The 19,855-nt window shown below is 40.8% G+C and overlaps 1 protein-coding gene across 1 annotated transcript in view; it reads left to right on the top strand.

Annotated features, from left to right (window-relative positions):
* CUNH1orf21 (chromosome unknown C1orf21 homolog) overlaps positions 1 to 19,855 on the top strand; it is a 102,522-nt gene that overhangs the window by 11,659 nt on the left and 71,008 nt on the right. Inside the window, exon 2 of the mRNA XM_051185966.1 lies at positions 12,198 to 12,292. Coding sequence (XP_051041923.1) covers positions 12,198 to 12,292 — 95 coding nt within the window. The remainder of the gene's footprint in view (positions 1 to 12,197; positions 12,293 to 19,855) is intronic.

Genomic DNA, 19,855 nt, shown 5'->3' with positions numbered 1-19,855 from the left:
TGAGACAGCAAGAGTGTAGTATAGAAATCTAGTTTAAGCTATCTGCCTTCCCCTAAGTGTTCCTCAGCTGTGAACCATTTTCAGTTGAGCAGTTTGTGATCATAAATTGGTGTCGAAGTTAATTGTGTTTCTGATAACAATGTTCTAAACTGTGAGGAAAATTGCCCCAACCAATTAAGTGCTCCTTAGCTAATAATCCTCTGTGAGGGGGTGTTGATTGGCTAGTTACAAGGTTAAGAGTGTTCCATGGAAATGAGAAGGCAGTGTGTACTTGCTTGTAGTGGATACCAAAGGAACAGATTCGGGTGTCTTTAAACTCTTTTAACAAGAAAAAATATTAAGATGTAAAAAAATCCATCGAGAAACTGAGGATGGAAAGCAGGCCCTAAAGGGTAGCAAGTAGACCAAATGACCACCAGTGCCCTGATGCTGTGCTCTGAATGTCCATGTCACTATCTGACTTAGTATGATGAGATTCTAACTCTCAGTTTAACAGTGTAAGAGGCAGTCTTTGGGGAGGTGGTTAGGTCCAGAGAGGCAGCCCTCATGAATGTCCTCAATATCAAAGAGTCCCAGGACAGCTGGCCTGCATTTTATGCATTAAGAAGGAACCATTCGTGAGAAAGCAGGCCTCACCAGACACCTGCTGGCACACTGGTCCTGGACTTCTCAGCTTCCAAAACTGTGAGAAATAATCAGCATAGAAGGACTACGGTGGAGCAGATGAGCTGCCTCTGACGGGAAACTATGGTGTCCCTGCTTTGGAAGTAGGAAGAAGTGTACAATGATGTGACATAGACTTCCCTGTTTGGAGATCAGTCCTCCAGTTCAGGTAGTCACCATTATTTTACAAGTACTTACTGTGATCTGCTTGAAGAGGAAGCAAATGGTTTACCAGGTAGCATTATGCACACTCAAGTGAGGGAGCCAAGGTAGAGAGAAGCAAGGTATTTCTGAAGGTTCACACAGGTCATGTCTTACAGCATCTGGCCAGAAACACTCTTGTTTTTGATTCCCAAACCTCAGTCAGTGAACTTCTGGTGCTATAGAAGGGAAAAGCAAGGAAGTTGTGCTACTAGGCCTGCAAAGGGGTTAGGAAAACTTCCAGAAACAGTGTCTTTGTTCTAGAAACTTCCAATTCAATGGAAGAACAAAGCCCTGGATCACCTGTCTCTTACTTTACGAGAATTTTGATTTATAAGACACCAATGTATCGAGCACAGTGTATGTGAGGCTTTCTTGGCCCTAGTCTGCTGAGTGCTCAGGGATAAATAGCTACATAATTCTGGCTTCTGTTCCTCATGCTGACCTACTGTGACTCTTCAGATGACAATGACATCAGGGCTCTGAAGACATACCCTCTTATTGTAACCTCCTCCTGAGCCAGCTCTGGCTGCTGGACTCTAGGCAACTTGATCCCAAGGAAGGCCAAAGGTACCTGTGTTTAGAGGTTGATGGATAGAGACTCTGGCTCCGCCTGGCTCTTGAACTCCATGAACCAAATGGAAACTGTGCACCGGATAATTAATGTCACAATAGTAGTATGTATATACATGTTCTGCTAACATATAACTAGCAATTACTATTTAAACATGAATAGAATTTATCTTTGTAAGTTCTTAAGGTTTTTCATAATAAAAATTTAACTAGCAGGGCCATAAATAGGAAACAGCCCCTGTGGAGGGATAGAGACTATAAGGGACAAATATAATTTTTACTGTCCACTTCCTTTTTATTCATGATCCATATTTGAAGTTATAGTGTATATGAATGTTTAAATTTTCATTTAAAATGTTTCACAAGCTTATGTGTATGATTATTAGGAAATAAAGCAGGGCTGGAGAGATAACTCAGTAGTTATGAGTATGGCTGTCCTAGCATAGGATCTGCATTTCCAACACCCATGTTAAGTGGCTTTCAGTGCCTGAGATTCCAGTTCCAGTAGAGCCAGTGCCCTCTTCTGGCCTCCTTGGGCACTGCATTCAGGTGATGCACATACATATATACACATAGTAAAATATAAAAGTTAAAAAAGAATCGGAGGTAAAAGATTAAGGGCAGAATAGAAGTAATATATCAACACAATATAAAAAACACATCTACCAGACTGAACAATTCCCTCAAGCTGCAAGCAAAGCCACACAGTCACAAATCTCTATCCAGACCATGTTGCATTTCCATTTTGAAAACCACATTCAAAACGAACTAAATTACATTTGAATTCCCTTCCAGCCATGTATTATCATGCTTTACTATGTAAATGTCACTGCTGATCTTGATATGCAACCACAGAAGAAATTCTCAAACTATGTATGAATATAAGAGGTTAGTTTTAATGTACCCAAAACACCTTTGCATTTATTATGTCATCTGTGTGGCAGTATTTTTCCATTGATCTTTTAGTTCTGATTACCCTCCCCCTTCACTCAAGAAATGTCTTTACTTCACAGTGTTCATATCTGGAGAGAAGACCTTTCCTATTTGTGCCTTACCAAGTTTCCCTGATGCAGCTGTTAGATTGCCAAGGTTTAAGAGAGAAAACAGTGTGCTTTCCATTCTAATGGAACTCTGAAAAACCACAATTACCCATTGAAGAAATACTAACTGTGCAAATATTATTACAAGGAAGCCTGGCTTTTGCTAGCAGATAAAAGATGTAATTAGACAATGGCTGCCTGTTTTGCCTGCACCGTTGGAGATGAGCCAGGCAATAGCTGGAAAGTATAATGTGGTCAGACAGGGATGAGGCCACAGGGAGAAAGAAGAGATCAGCATGTGACAGGGTGACTTGTTCAGATTCATTGGCCAGGAAAAGTCAAGGAGTTGGCCTTTGCACACACCTGAAGGAAGCAAGCCAGAAGAGCCCTTGAGACATCGTGTCTAAGAGGAGGTCCAGGCCAGACATCTGAGAACTGCCTGGTGGGTTCCAGCAGGGAAGCTTGAGTCTCTGGTTCCCAGGTGACAAACAGAGACAGCCAGGCCCAGTAGCAGATGCAAAGATGCAGGACTCTTTTGTAAATGAAATAGGAATGGTAAGGAGAGGATTCCCAGTGGATGAAGCCTGACTTTGTTTCTAAGCTTAAAGAATTACTTAGGGTGGGAAGGAATGGGTCAGATAGAAGAAGATCTGATATTCTGATACACAGTAGGGTGACTATAGTTTAATAATAATGTTTGTGTTTCAGATAAGTAGAAGAAGGGATATTTGGATTTTTTACAAGTAAATAGTGTTTAAAATGGCCTAATAACCGGGAATTTTGCACAATGAACATATGGGAAAACATCCTGTAAATATTTGCAATTTTTGCAAAATTTTGCAAATATTTTGATTGTATTTTAATCAAAAATTATAAAGAAGTTTTGTAAAAGTACTATCCTGGCTGTCATATATGGGATAGACTGTAGAAGGTGAGAGTGAGGCATTATATAGTACATTTTTAATCTCTGCCCTTAGGATCTATCATCTATCTCACAGTGTCTCTCTGTGAGTGGAGGCCAGCCCAGTCTACATAGTGTGTTCTAAGCCAGCCAGGGCAGTGCAGTGGGTGTCTGTCCCCAAAGAAAGTATGTGTTGGTGGGAGAGTGAGAACAGATGAGTGGTGGAGCTCTACTCCATTGTTCTAGTGAATGGTTATGGGGTCTGAACTAGAGTTGTCAGTGGAGATGGGGAACCCAAGGCTGGGTTTGGGGTTTCTGTGAAGAATGGTTAAACATAGACTTCACCATAGCACCCTTATCTGTGACTCTCTCCATGAGAATGGGAGAGTGGTAGAGGTTTGTATAGTAACAGAAGTTCCCCCCCACCTCTTCCCCCCACTCTGCAAGCTTGGTGATCTCCAGTGTGCTCTCTCACCTGCCCTCCCTCCATCCCTACCCCAACAGCATCAGGAGTCTTTAGGGTGCTCAGCAAAAAGTGTTCGGTGCTCCACAGTCTTACAGCAGGAAAGAGTGTCCTATGGCAAGGTACCGGGTATGTAGACACAGTGACATTTGTGTGAAGGGGGGTCAATGCTGTTTGGCTTGACCTCTACAGACTATGGGAGCAGTCAAGAGAAGATGAGGTAGTAGACACAGATAGCCAAGTGGGAAGGATGGAGAAGGGAGCAGGAGACTAAGTTGATTAAAATGGGGTCAGTAAACCAAAGCCAGGCCACCTATAGAGCATCTTGAAGGAGAATGGGGACAACCAGAGATGATCTTCTGTTTTATGAGGTTGCAGCTCTTGTGGGAAGAGGTACAGACTTACCAAAGGAAGGAGAGCAGAGCCAGCATTTTGCACACTCATTTCCAAGCATTATGGATGATGGCAAGCAGGGAATATTATTTAGAAATTAAGTATAATAAGTTACCATGAAGTATAGTTCAGATATGTTTTCCCATTTTAAAAGTCCATCCACACTGCTTGTATCAGGGAATTATTTCAGCTGAAAATGACTCTATCCATTTTCTTCCCATTCTTTCTAATAATGACTTCGCTGCTGCTGAAATCTTTAATAGTTCTATAACCCAGGTAAAGCTAGGCTCCTGGAAGCCAGCATCAGTCCAGAGACATATCAAAGGAACACGCATCATCATTGGAAGGCTATATAAATTTTTACTGGATGACCCCTAAGACTTGAAAAGCCATCTCATTTTTGAACCACACATTGAAAATTATTCCTCCATGAATTGGCTGTTCCCATCTTTCTTCTTTTGAATTACCTCAAAACTCTATCTTTTCTTGAGTACCTGCAACTTTCCCTCTAGACCAGCCTATTTAGGGTTTCCTGCTTTTCCTTGTATCTGTCAGCTTTCTTCTCTTTAGCACTGAAACTCAGGTGTCATACAGACTGGCCTGGTTCCCGCAGTTAACCTCCTTACCCTGCTCAGTCTGTACCACAGATCTCACTAGCCCATCTGACCTAGGCAAGCCAGCCCTCTGCTAGAGTGCCATGATGTTGGGTGCTTAACACCTAGACAAATGAGACAAACATTTCTCTGCACTCTGCCATGATTATCTGAGGATCTTTCCTCTATCAGAGATTTACTTAAGTCAGGACCCGGTGATAAGAATTGAGTCAGACGGACATAGTCATTAGATTGAGGTTCTTCACAGATGTGCACATACAGATACTCAGGCACACACACACACACACACACACACACACACACACACACACACACACCTTCGCCAAACAAAAGGCAGCTATACTAGTTAAGGTGTTGACTCAAAATACAGTGCCTGATCCAGAAAGAGTTAAGAGACTGTCCTGAAGCAGAGGAGTGACCATGACTGTGGAGCAAGGATCAAGTTACCCTGAGTGATATGTTCACTAGAGCAGGGGTGGCTTGAACTTTCATAAGCACAGAACAACACAAAGCCATTAATCAGGTTTGACAAATTCATTGATGGGGACCTTGGGTAGGCTTGTTAGAACAAGTTGGGGAGGGGGTGTCTCAGATGCTGCCCTTAGTTTTAGAGTTGATAGAAGTGAATGGTTTATGATGTACTAGTGACATTTCAAATGTTCTACCTCTCAGTGACAAAGCTGTGCAGTCAGACATAAAGGTTGGTAGTTTTTATTGAGGGGACTATTGACACTTTTGCCACATTCCATTTCACTGCAATCATGGCATCCTACACGATCGGTAGGGTCATCAACTTCGGACAGCATTGGTTCACATTGGATGCTCATGCTCTCTCCAAATCAGGGTCCTGTAAATTCGTGAGTATGGTTGGCAGAGGAAGCAACTGCAGATGGAACAACTGGAGTGGAGTAGAAAAACATGTGTTTCTGGCACTCCAGATAGTGGTGGGGTTACCAGTCTTATTTATAGAGATGGACATGTGTAACATGGTAGCAGTGTCTTTTCATATTCGTCTGTCACTGCTCTATAGTTTGCCTTAAAAAGAATATCTGTGTTTGTATTTATTTTAGATTTTATAGAATATATATATATATATATATATATATATATTATGTTAATTCTGTTGCAGACCGAATCTGAAACTCTGCCATACAACAACCCAGCCAATGCCCTGTGAAATAGGACCATCATTGCCACTACAAGGAATTTTACTCTGATTTTTTGCTTATCTTTTGTTTAAATATAAGCAAGCCTTAGGTTTCATTATTGGATAAACACACAAAGGGCACGGGGATTTGTATCTTAGTGACATTCACATCCTTAGATTATGTGGTTATCTTAACAGGGATGGATGTAAACATGAACAATCTCTGTACTTTCTCTAGCAGACCTCCATGTCCAATCTGCACAAAGTTTGTCCAAAAACAATTATTCTTATTAATTTTGAACAGCTGAGATCTTTAAAGCATTAAAACTTAAGTGGCTTCATTTGAAAGTAGTTTTATTTATCAAGATCATTTGATATAAACTCTGAGAAAAAAAACCAGAATCTTTCTGTGGATATGCAGAAGCCTTGTGTTAGTGATTTTCTTAGGAACAGGCCATGTATAATTATCCTAGAAATTATTCTATAGTAACCATCACTTTAGGGCTGATGAGGTCATGTTGTACAAGTGCAGTTGCAGAACTCATGGTTAGGAGCTGACTCAGGACTTAGGGCAGTTGTGGAGTCCTCCAATAGACTCTACTTCATGTGGAATGTTGTTCCAAATTGAGGGTTGATCTGGTGAACCTTGGTAGCGAGATGCCGAGGGATATGCCCAAGCAGGAGTCAGGTTCTGTAAGCAAGAGTTTCCTCCCTCACCAACAGCTATTTTCCCAGGGCACCTTCTACATCCACTTCCCCCATGTCCCCTGCATAGTGTGTCACAGAACCCACAATGTAGTATATATTGATAGTTTTCCAGATGAAGAATGATTAAAAGTGAAGTTAGATGTGCTGACATGTTCAAAAGCTTCACCATTTGTACATTTTAATACCTTTGTAGTTAAACTTCTGTCAGTCCAACAATGCTAAATTGTAGAGAATAGGATGATAAGAGAGATAAGTTTAAAAACATGGTGTAAGAGTTATATATAGATGTTAAAATATCTGGGTCCATAGATCCACCGTTTATAAGGTATGTGCAAAGGGAAAGAGAGAGGAAATGGGAGATGGAAAGGAGAAAGCAAAGAAGGAAGGGAGACAGCATGGTGTATCTGATAAAAAGAAATTCCAAGTTTTATTAAAAAGCAGTGGCCCAGGGTTCAAGAGGTTCAGTAGAGCCCCCAGAAGGTAAAGGCCAGGTAGGACTGGTATACTGTTGACTTCCTCCACTCCATTCTTTGCACACGTTGAGCCTCATTTCTCCCTTTGGGCTGCATACTTTTGAATGCACCAATTATAGATCCTTCTTTGACGGAAATAACCTTTTGACTGTGCAGGAAAGAAAGTTTGAGAAATCTCTTTGGAGACGTACCTTAGTGGAATGCCGCAGCGGCAGGGCAAGGGTAGGAAGCAGCATGCCGGAGGCTTGCAGAGTGGCAGAGCGAAGGAAGGCGTTTGAAGGAGAGGCTGTTTGACATCAAACATGCTTTTTGCCTTCTTATACTATTGACTCAGCTCCAGCCTTCTGTCCAGGAACAGGAGAGGAAATGCTTCATGTCTCCTCCAACATCACAAGGCTGTTTCCTCCCAAGACCTACGCTGAGGGTTTCTGAGCTCTTCCTGGCCTAGCTCGGCTCTGTTAAGTTAAAGGGGCTTCCAGGGAAGGAGCTGGAAAGAAAACCAGCTCTTCTGTATTTTCTGTGCTTTTAAGTGCAGACCAGTGTGTGTGTGTGTGTGTGTGTGTGTGTGTGTGTGTGTGTGTGTGTGTGTGTATGTGTGTTACTGTTGTTTCCTTACAGTTCTTGTTAGAAAAGGTTAGTAGCTTGACTCTCATGCTGCACACCTGTGTGCTCTCCAATTATACTCCCTAATGGTTGACAGCCATTAGTTCAATCAGTCATTAGTTCAATAAGTATCAAGTCTTGTGGTTTATTTATTTTTATGTATATGTATATGTGTGTATGTGCATAATATATATAGATATAGATATCCATCCATCCATCCCATGTGTGCGAGTGCCCACAGAGACCCAAGAAAGTCATCCAATCCCTCTGGAACTAGAATTAGAGGCAGCTGTGAGCCACCTGCTAACCAAGGGTCTTTAGCTTGTGACTCGGCCCCGCATCTTCCACTGTGGATTAGCCCTTCTAAGTTGCTGTCCCTCAGACACTCACTGCTGTCTCCCAGGTTTTACAGGTGGGCCTGCTACAGGTCTCTTAATCATAATAATAATAATTTTAAGACCCAGGGTTTTGGGCTGGAGACATCAGAGAACCCAAGTTCCATTCCCAACACTCACATGGTGGCTAGCAGCTCTCTGTAACTCCAGTCCCAGGGGATCTCTGTGATTCACAGAATACACATACATATAAAATAAAAATAAACATCTCTAAAAAAATTAACACCTTTACTTTAATCAACCAGAAGATAGGTGCTTTTCCAGTTCTAGAATTACTAAAAGAATTTTCACAAGCTTAATAGACTGAGGAGGAAATCTGAAGCTCTCTGGGAGGGATACTCCAATTAAGAAGGACCTTTATCACCGTTTTCCAAGTGAAAATCTGAACCTACTTTGATACCCTCTTTTTCATTAACGACTGCTACCCAACAATCCCCTCCCCCACTGCTGTTCAACCTTGAATAAGAGGCTAAAAATCCCATCACGGATCTATTTTGACTGGAAGCTGAAACTGTTTTCAGAGGAACACTTGGCGTTCCTGACTTGCATTTTAATAAGCCACCTGACAAGACCAACAGGAAGAAAGGAAGATGGATCAGGTGTGAGGAGGAAGATGGGCCTGCTTCTGTTCTTCACCAAGTAGCTGTCAGGGCTGTAACTTGTAGCTGTGGCTGTCCCCCAGTGTGGACTCTGATAAAAGGCTGAGGTCACCAATTACTTCCCCTGTGCCTCTGACAAAAGGAAATCCAGGTTTCAGTAATGACCATCTCGTGCTATAACCCAAAATGCTAGGTTCACCCACCCACCCTGAGGCCTGAAGACATCTGCTGGCCACATCTCTATGGAAATGCATGACATCTTCATTGCTGGGTTGTCTGTCTCCTGGTGGACATCTTGTTTTAGGCACCAACCTTCAGAAAGTTGTTGAACCTTTTTGTTTGATTTTATTAGGTATTGTTTTTAAGAAATTGTGGCTTCTTGGAGGGTCTTACTGCCTTATGCAAGGATGGATTTTGCACCAAGTGTTTTGTGAGTAGTGATGATAGGCCAAGCTTGTAGTCCTAGGTGGTTGTTTTCTCATTCTTTGTATTCAGTCACTTTGCCTTGTCCTGACAGTGCTCTGGACAGCCTGCCAGGATATTAATGACACCGTCAATCCCATCTGCTGTCCGGATTGGTTGGAATTCTGTCTTCCTGAAAAGAAAAGAAAAAACAAATCCTGTGTTTGAAGTAGTGCTATTTTGAAAGTCATGCCACCAGATTTTCCATTTCATTGGAGAAAAGTATTAATAGTTTGTCTATTACTTTCATCTCAGTTGTGATCCCTGGAGGGCTGAGGAAATAGTGAATGTTTACTTTACCGAGCTGCTCAAGGTGTGATTACACTGTTCTTTGGTGGGCCAGATGGGAAAGAAAAGTGAGCAGGGGAAGGAAGGTGTCCCTTTCTTAGGGACACCTGTGCTATAGTGTGTAGAGGGCTGTCTGCTCTGTCTTTAAGTCTCTGTTCATGTTCTATAATAATGGTAGGGCATTAGAGAATCTACCAGATTGTGTTACGTTATATTTAATAATTGAAGGCTTAGCTAAGTGCACATTTGTTCAGTTAAACCATAGCAATTATGTCATTGTGCTCTGATTTATAACTGTTAATTCCTCAAACTAAAGTTGGGATGCACATTTTTAAATTTTTATGTTTTTACCTGTATTTTGATCTCTGTGTGATCATATCAGGGACATAATTACAGTTGTTCTTTTTTAATTAGCAATGCTTTTGCAACTTATGAGTAAATAATCCTTAATTAAATGTGTTGGTATTATTAACTTCCTTTTTTTCATCTGAATAGCAAATCAGAGCGTGAGATTCTCTTGTTTGCTTTTTTATTTTGAGATAGTGTTTGCTGTGTAACTTAGACTGGCCTCAAACTCAAGACCTTCCCATCTCAGTCTCCTGTGTGCTGGGATTGTGCACACGAGCCATCATAACAGGGTATGAAGTTACTTTCACTTTGTATTTGTATATTCAAATCTATCTATTAACCTGATCATTTTAGAGTCGGGATTCCTGAAGGGCTCCTTTCTGTAATCGTACACAGTCTCTCACATTTCTTTAGAAATAGAAATGAGGCTGGGGAGATGGCTCAGTTGGTAAAATGCTTGCCACGCAAGCATTGGGACATGAGTTCAAATCCTCAGCACTGCTGTAAAAAGCCAGGTGAGATGGTGCCCCCTGTAACCCTACTTCTAGGAAGCAAAGAGAGACAGGAGGGTATCCCTGGGGCTTGCTGGTCAGGCAGTCTAACAGGATTATCAAGCCTAGTGTCTGCAAGAGACCTAATCTTTAAAAAAAAAAAAAAAAAAGTGATACAGGCCCTTGGCCTCTGGCTTCCACATGTATGCCCATTAATCCAAAACAAACATGAACACCACACTCATGCACAGAAATACAATAGAAATGTCAACAGATTGTTCTTTGGGCTGTCTGCTCACAAAAAAACAACATGGAGGCTTACTATTAATTGTAAAAGCTCGGCCATCTTTAAGCTTGTTTCTTACTAGCTCTTATAACTTACATTAACCCTTACTTTTATATCTACATTCTTCCACGTGCTTGTTAACCTCATCTCCATTATGTCCATCCTGGTTATTCCACATCTGGCTGGCAGAGTTCTCTCTGTCCAGAAGTCCCACCTATACCTTCCACCTAGCTCTTGGCCAGTTAGCTTTTTATTAAACCAACCACAATGAGACGTTCATCTTCACATATTGTAAAGGAATATTACACAACATAGAAATAAAGGAAAATTCATAGAATCAATATCTACCTGGAATTGTCAAATGGGGAAAAAGAGAAAAAAGAAAAAAACCACAAATGACCTAGTCAGAATGGCCTAGTCAGAAACACTGGGTCTTATTATACACATATATACAAATGCATTAGCTTCATAAGGAGGGGAGAAACATTTGACAAGCACAATTTCTTGGGTGTTACTATAGTTTTCATAAATATTGTGTTAAGAGGTAGGCTGGGGAAACTACAACTACATTAGAGAGTTGTACTAGAAATACTAGAACAAGTCATTTTTAGGGAGTATACTCATTGTAGTCAATCATAGGCCATAGGAAAATATGTTACAGCTTGAGTTTGAAATACAAGCTTTCTTAGTGGTAGACAGCTAGTTCTTAGAGGTGAGACCAGACCATTTTTGAAGCAGTTTGCTGATGAAATTTTCTAATTCCTAATTTCTGAGTTTTTCCTCCCTCCACAAGTTGGACCAAAGATGAGTCAAAAAACACACCTGTTTTTGAACTTAATGTACCCAAGTCATTTCCTGTTGACAGGTGTCTGGTGAAAATGTCATTCCTATCATCACCAAATCTCTGTCCTAGAGGAGGACTTTGGCCTCAGCCTTTCCTGATTTTTGTTCCATGCTGTATATTGACATTGAGATCCATGTTTTCTTCTCTGGACATTGACAAGTCTGTACCATCCAGCCTTGGGGCCCTACAAGCCCATTTAGAGCTAGCTGATATTTTACCTTTGTGCATGTAACTTCATAGAGATTAAAGTGTAGATACGCAGTGACTGTTTGAATTTAATGTAAACACCCTAAAAAAGGAAAAAAAAGCTTCCAGATGGTCTTATTTATCAATACGACGTTAGTCGTAAACAGTACCATATTTTTCAACGGGGTGAAAAAACTAAGGTGCGAACATAGAGCTGAAATTGCTGCTATAGGCACTGTGGACAGAGTGGAAAGCGAAGACATTAAGGCTGATGTGTGATGTTCCTGATGTGTCTGGATTACAGAGGCTTTCATTGTCAGGGAGCCTGCTCACTGCACAGTCTCTGATGCGGACAGGAAAAGCACCTATGAGATGCCCATGCCTGCTTCTTCCAGATTGTCTCGGATGACTCACTTGAAAAGGCTGCAGGGGAAAGGGTCTAATGTATGACTTTGGCTTTGCTGACACTTCTCTGCCATTGTAGTAAATTCCTTTTTTTTTTTTTTTTTGGTCTTTCAGATGAGTATAGAATCAAACCTGTGGAAGAGGTCAAATACATGAAAAATGGGGCAGAAGAGGAACAGAAAATAGCAGCCAGGAACCAAGAAAACCTGGTAAGAACTGAGGTGCTCTGTTGACTATGACTTGTGGTGACTATCTATTGGAAGAAAACCTGCATTGCACATCGAGCCGAGGCTCACACCCTGGAACAAGATTGCTTGAAAATGCTGTAGCTATTCTTAGCTTGCCTGGAAGCTGCACCATTACCCTGTATCCTGTTTGTCTCAGAATAGGTCCCTTTTTAATCCTGATAAGAAATGCTCCAGGGAAAACACAGCAAAATTATTAATGTTTTTAAAAGTCAAGTTGAAGGGAGTTAAAAAAAAAAGCCTGATGTAAGATTGAGATGTACTGGAGGTAGACCCCTCCACCTCCTAACACACATTCAGGTCAGGATGAATAGTAGCATTTCATTATTTGAAACTTGTAATGAGGAGGTTTTCAGAGAAAAACCTCATACTTCTAAAATGGGTCTCCGTCCAAAGAGCCTGTTCTTCACGTCCGTGGTTTTAAAGGTATCGCACATTGGAGTTAACGTGAGAATTGTAATAACATGAAGTTAGAGAACTTCTTCCCCAGCAATCCACCTCTGTGAAATATTTAGGCAGTTGGCGTCTTAATTGATTTTTAAGAGGTTAAAATGGCAAAAAAATGTATGTCTATTCAGTTGCACTGTACCAAATGGGTTTTGTTCGTATCTTCCATATATTTTATATTTATATTATTTTCTTATAGGCTTGAACAAATGTAATTTTTAGAATTTTGTGTAGCATTAAGTAGTTTTGCTTCACTGACATTTTTTCTAATACACGTTTTGTTCTTACTTTTGTGACTCCTCCTGCAGCGCAGGGAGTGACACAATATCAACCACTACTCATGGCTGTCATTTTCCATCAGACTCTAGTGGATATTAGAGGTGTTGTTTTGTTCATTTGATTGTTTCATTCTCTTCTACATAACAGCCCTAAATAGTAAAATGTCAGGAAGTGAGTATGTTACATCTTAAGTAGTGAAAGTAAAGGACCGGTCAGTGGAAGGACACCTGCCTAGAACAGCCTGGCCTTGGCTTCCCCTCCTGTACCTCTGCTTGGTGTGCTTTTCTTTGGGATCCTGAGGAAGCTGGAGACTGAGTTGATCTCACTGTTCATCCTGCTGAGGTCAGCACAAGACCCCCTCCCCCGCCCCCATCATCTTTACAATCTGTTGGCTCTTCTGATACATTCCTAGTCACCTCTGTGATGAGAATTGGCACTAGTGACCTATGCAGACCAAACAGACACTTGAAGAAAGAGACTTCTGGTCATGCTGGCTGATTGGTGTGACATATAGGCCAACCCCCACTCCTTTATTTGGCCAGATGCTCAGGGTCCACACTGCCAGCCGCAGTTTCCCAGTGTGCAACATTTGCATGGGGGTGGGGAAGAGATGGATGTCTTGGATGCTGAAATGAGGAGCAGGCTGCTTTCCAAGTGAAAAGTGATTTTCAGGTATCTGTTAGTATGTGTTAGTTTACAAGCCAGTGTCTAGTCTACGCAGTATATGCTACCCAGTAGCTGTTCTACAGTCTTGAGCCTTTCAGTCACAGTTTCCATGGTTGATGAGTATCATTGATGTCCTCTAAATTCACACAGAAATGTATTCTGATTTCTATCATTGCTTTACATCCACTTCGCGTTTCACTTATTTAAGGCCTTTGCAAAGAGAACATTTCTTAATGAAAACAAAGATAACAAAAGCTGTGAAGACAGAATTTTCTTTTCTAATATCTAAGTCTAATATCTAAGTCTAAGTCTAAGAGTAATTGCAAGACATACATCGTAGGTAAGGATAAGACATAGGTAATAGATAAGAACCTGGGAGAAAACATTTGTGCTAATACATAGTGAAAGTGCTCATACCTGAGAGACATAAATTATACCTCTAATTATACTTCTAAATAAGAAAGGGGCGAAATGTTAGAAAAAAATAGATAAATGGACAGACCAAGTGGTTCACAGTAAACCATATATGGTCATCATACAAAAAGCTATTCTCCATCATTTGGCCTGTGTACATTCTGTCAGACACCAGTCTCCTTTGTGTCCCTGAAGGGAATTGCCCCCCTCCCACAAGGTACGCTTGCCTGAGTTTCTGGTGGGCTGATCTCTAAAATCACTTGTGCTTTCGTTCATTTGATTTTGTGTTTCCGAGAGCCAGAGGTGTGCTGGTTCTCAACCAGTTTGTGCTAGTTGAATGTCATTGTAATTATGTAATTTAGTTAAATAATATGCAAGCCAGTAAAACACCAGCATGGAGAGAGCTGTTACAGTGAGATTTAAATGGAAGGCTTTGAAAAGTCTTGATGAAGGCAGGTTATTAAAAGCTTGCTGTTTAATTGAATTCTGCATCCAGCCTCTTACAAGGTCTTTACTTTCTCACTTCACTTAAGAAACCAAACAGCAATCACAGCTATGCTTTGAGGACACGGTCAGTGAAGGAGGAAAAGCCATGTTCTTGTGACAAAAGATGAGAAAAGAAATGCACATCTGAAAATAAAATAACAGGTTTAGTGGGCATATACATTTTACATGCCCCTACTTTGATTCAATGACTTTAATTACCAGTTGGGGTGTTATCACCTAATATAACTTACTATAATTAGGGAAATACCAATTAAAATGTGATCCCATTTTTTTCACCCATTAGATTGGCAAAACCCTGAAGTTTGATAATATCAGACTTTGGCATGGTTGTATTCACATACCAATAGTAAACACCTCTCTTAGAGGACAATGTAGTGATTGGTGTCTGTGAACCTTGAAACATGAATATTCATGACCCAACACTTCCACAGCTTGCGTCCAATAGGCAGCTGTCTAGCTGCATGAGAAAGCTAACTTAAGACATTCACCAATAGTGTGGTTTATGTTGGAAAAAGAAAAAAAATGAAGAAAGAGTTATCTTACTGTCAGGAGGAGAATAGTTGTTACATCTCACTAAGCAACAATTAAAAAAAAATGATTTGGAACTGTTACGGGGAAAACCATGGAAATTTCAGCATTGATATAGGTACTGTGATGCCACTTAAGATTTTTTTTAACGAACCCAAAACAGCAAAGCTCTGTATCTTCCCACAAATATCTGTGCATATGCAAAAATTCATAGATATTTCAGAAAACTATGATAGTTGTGTTATAACCTAGCAGCACACAGGAGTTTAGCTAACCAATTTGCAAAATGGGCACAATCATGGAACTCACTTTAGTGAAAACTTGTGTGTGCAAATTACATAATATTAGCACAGTTCCTGGCAAAGAACATGCCATTATGGGATATTGTTATTATACTTTTGTTAATGGAGTTGTGTTGCTTAGGGACAATCGAGAAAGAATTAATTCTGTGTTCAAGGGGGATTTTTATTATTTAAATTTTGGTTGAAATTCATTTATTCAAAAGGGGTAAAATAACAAGTTTCTAGTTTTGATTACTTCAGAATCTTAAGTAGGATCATGACATTTTCTCATTGTCTTGGGTAGATAGAGTACATGTAGGGAGGGCTAGAAATCAGCCAGAAGGAAACATGACAATCAGTTAAGTCTCATGCTATGGAAGTTCATAATTTTGCACATAAATAATATAGACTTGTAAGTATCTAACCCTTCACCTCTGGTAGTGTCTTGACAAAGAACATTTCATGTATATTTTGGAAGTCCTCCTTACTGTTTAATAAAACATTGTCTGGTCTGCTTTAATTAACACTTAGCATTCTGAGGACATCCTTCCCCAAGAGCTGTTAAATCACTTCATACTAATTTTGTTTACTTTGCTCGTTTAGGGTGTACACTTCCTAGGTTTACATGTGTTATATTCATTTTTAGTCATTCTTCCAAGATATCTTTGTATAAATGAGAAGATCCTTTTCTCTCACATGATACACAACACAAGCTTTTGGTTTCTGTCTCATCCTTAGCACTGAAGGATGATTTAAAACACCTCTCTGTGGTGCTGGAGAAATGGCCTAATGGTTGGTGAAGAGAGTTTACTACTCTTGAAGAGGACCCTGAGCTTGGCTCCAGCAACAGTGTCAGGCAGCTCATAACCTGCTTTAACTAACTACAGCTCCAAAGAACCCTGCACCCTCTTCTGGCTGCCTCAGGGAACTGCACTCATGTGCACATACACACAGACATGTATTCATTCACATAAACAAAGACAAAAATACAACTTAAAAAGCAAAAGCACGCATTTATATCTAAATCATCAATTCCCAAGCACAGTCAAGGAAGAGAGTTTTTTAAGTGAAATGCTCTAAAGTGTTTCATAAGGGAGGCTGAAGTGAAATTTAGTTTTGTGCATGACTACACACCCTCTTCATTCGGTGAGTTTTCAAACATATCCCCAGTACAGTAAATTTCCCAAAAATATCAGGGCATTTGATTGCCAACAAGACTTGAAATTAGGAAATATCTTTGATGAAACACAGTGTACTAGAAACACATGAGAATCTTAGGAGCTGTGACATGACATCCAGCTGATAAAGTAAGAAAGTGCCCCTGGCAAGAGAACTCCAGTTCTACAAAGGAGGAACAGCTGGAAACATGAACCAGAGAGTATCTGTGGTTCTGCTGGGTGATTTAGGTCAACAGGAAGGCTAAGTGCTCAAGACCACAGCCATCAAATCACTCTAATTATTAATACATATTTTGTAAGGAATAAAGGACATGTGAATGAGGGCTGTAGGTACAAACACAAAGTTTGTTCTAATCAGATAAACATATCCCCAAAAGATGCTGTCATAATTAGCAATGCAGAAGTCCATGTGGACTGCATTTGTTTAACTTGTAGTACCATGTTTACCTTTATTGTGACCCATAGAGTCTGAAAAATTCCAACAACAAAGTAAAGGAAGGCATGCTTGGCATCTTATTTACATAAGAACGTTAGTCACCTATCTAGATATAACCAAATACCCAAGAAGAGGCAACACGAGGGAGAGTTCATTCTGACTCACAGTTGGTGGGATAATGTCCATCATGGAGAGGAAGATACTGTCCAGTTCCAAGGTAACAGGAGTGTCCCTATTGCACACTTGATGCAATAGGAAGCAGAGATCAGACAGGAAGTGGAGCAGACTCCCAAACCTACCCTCCAGCGACCTACTTCCTTCAGCTATATTCCACCTCCTGAATGTTCCACAGCCTTCCAGAACAGCACCACCAGTTAAGGATTTAAGTGTTCAAACACATGAACCCATGAAAGAGATTTCACATTTAAACCACAATGTGAAGATGTATACTTTCCTATAATACAGTTACTGCTTTGGCATTAGACTTAGTCCAAGTACATCTAGAGTTTATGTATTCTAAGGATGAGGAGTCCCCTTCCTCCTTTGTAATATGAGTTGACTACAGCCTAAAGTTCTTCTGGATAATCATCAGTTGGAAGAGGGCAGAATGTGTGAGTAGAGGGCATCTTTCTCTCCTACTCTGTCTTGCATAGAAGAAATAGCTGGAAGAACAGTACCTCTTCATCGATCTTGGAAGACTTCCTTTCTCCAGCTGGCATTTTTGTGCCACTTGAGCCAAGCTCATTTAAGCACATTCTGCCACTGTGGCCATTTGTTTTCCAGTAGAACAAGAGTTTAATCTCTAAAGGGGAGGGATTTGCTGACTCAGCCTCCTGAGTGTCCTGTGATTAACAGAAGCCTGGCTCCTGCTTTGGGAACAGCACATTATGGGATTAAAACAGTACTCACATGTGTTCTGTACCATATAGGCTGGCACAAGCCATCACTGCCATACTTAGTATTGGGCCCAGAGCCCCACACATGCAAGGCAGGTGCTGTACCACTCAGCCACACCCCAATTCCTGAAAAATGATTTCTGAAATGACAGCAAGAGTGTACCAAAAGGAAAGCATAGAAGAACATGACTGAAATCCTACTTTGGGTGACCTTTTCTCTCTCCCATACTAATGCACAGCACTAATGAAGGTCTGGGTCCCAGAACCGTCTATCTCTTGAACAAATCCAATTTCAGCGAACTCAGTTCCAACCATCAGTTAGCACTTCAGGCCACTGAAGGAATAGAAGGTCTGACAAGGTCAGGTAGGGACTCCCAGGGAACTCAAAGGGGGACAGATATGCACAGTGTGAACAGAAGTGAGGGCAGCTCTTACTGAGACCTTGGGAAAACTGGGGAGAACTCCGGGGAAATGGTGGTCCCTCACTTGGTATCTTAGGAGAGTCATAGTGGGCCAGCCTTGGAGCCAAGCCCGGACAAAGAAGGCCAGATTGTCATTAGCAAAGGAAAGAGTTTGAACAGAAGGGAAAGTGTGAGGCCATCGTGGAAACTTGGCAGGAATGACAAGTGACTTAGGAGGCTGATGGAGTACCTTAGGTGATTTTTGTGATTAGTTGACATCAACTAATTCTATTTTAACTTTTATCTTTTTCCTGGTTTAATAGTGGTCACCTTGTGTCATCTACTACATCATTTGTATCTACAGACTAAATAGGGCAGACCCTCTTGGTTGAAGTTAAAGGTGAAGGGTGTTGATAACTTCCTGTTCCCAGCACAGTAACCAGAGTGATTGCTTTTCAAGATGTTTTCCCTGAATGATCTTAGATGAATGTGTTCTTGGTCTCCTTCTGCCCAGGAGTGGACAACCTCTGGACTCGCCCCTGAGATGATAGAGCAGACACAAGCAATGCTTTGATTTAGATTTCTGGTCTCTTTCCCAACTGTGACCTCAATGTTTGAGTAGAACCAAACAGATGCCATATTCAAGGCAAAATTCTGTTTGTGTCATTTGGTTATCTTTTCACCTCTAACACGGAGACATTCTGTAGGAAGTTGACTCCATTACAACAGTGGAGTCTGGGAAATGAGTGACAGCTGAGGTGGCTGACATCATTAAAGTGCTTAGAGCCATAGAATAGTGGTGTGCCTTTTCTTCAGACTGTTCAGCTTTCTCTCATAACCCACACGAGGCTAAAAATAAAAGCAGAGTGTATAAATTTCAGTCATCTGTTGACAAACTCAGTGAGGTGGCTTCACCCTAGTTTAATAATTTATGCCATGGAAGTGAGAGTATCCAAAGAAGCCATAATGTTTCCAAAAGCTGGACTCTGGTCAGAATCTCTCTTTCATTTGTGAGAAGATAATATCCAGAATTTGCAGAGACCAAGGTTCACCAGCTTCATGGTTTTATCTTCGAGGGATTCTTGGTAATTCTGAAAATGTGTGAGCCTTGAGAAAAGGGAAGGAGTGAGGGAGTAGAAAGAAAAAATGAACAAGGCATAAAATATTCATCCATCTCCTTTTAAAACAGGAGGGTGTGTTGCTTAGCCTGTCAGTATCATAATAGACATATGAAAATACTGCTCTAACAGCCTGCTTCACGTGCATAATAGGGCTAATTTAATTTATTTACTCAGTGTTCTGTTTGATAGTTGATGCCAGATTTCCTCCTTTGAAAAACAAAACAATTGATAGTGACAACAATATCTTTCCAAACGCGGTGAGCTGTCTTGGTTTTCTGCTTTGTGTCTGAGTGGGTGGTTACCGAACAGATTCTCATCTGTGGACAAACTGCTCCTAACCCAGTATTTTAGGGACTTGGTTAATCCCAGATAA

The sequence above is a fragment of the Phodopus roborovskii genome, unplaced genomic scaffold, assembly GCF_943737965.1.
Source record: "Phodopus roborovskii unplaced genomic scaffold, PHOROB, whole genome shotgun sequence".
Classification (NCBI taxonomy): Eukaryota; Metazoa; Chordata; class Mammalia; order Rodentia; family Cricetidae; genus Phodopus; species Phodopus roborovskii.
This window is presented reverse-complemented; position numbering and strand designations above follow the sequence as displayed.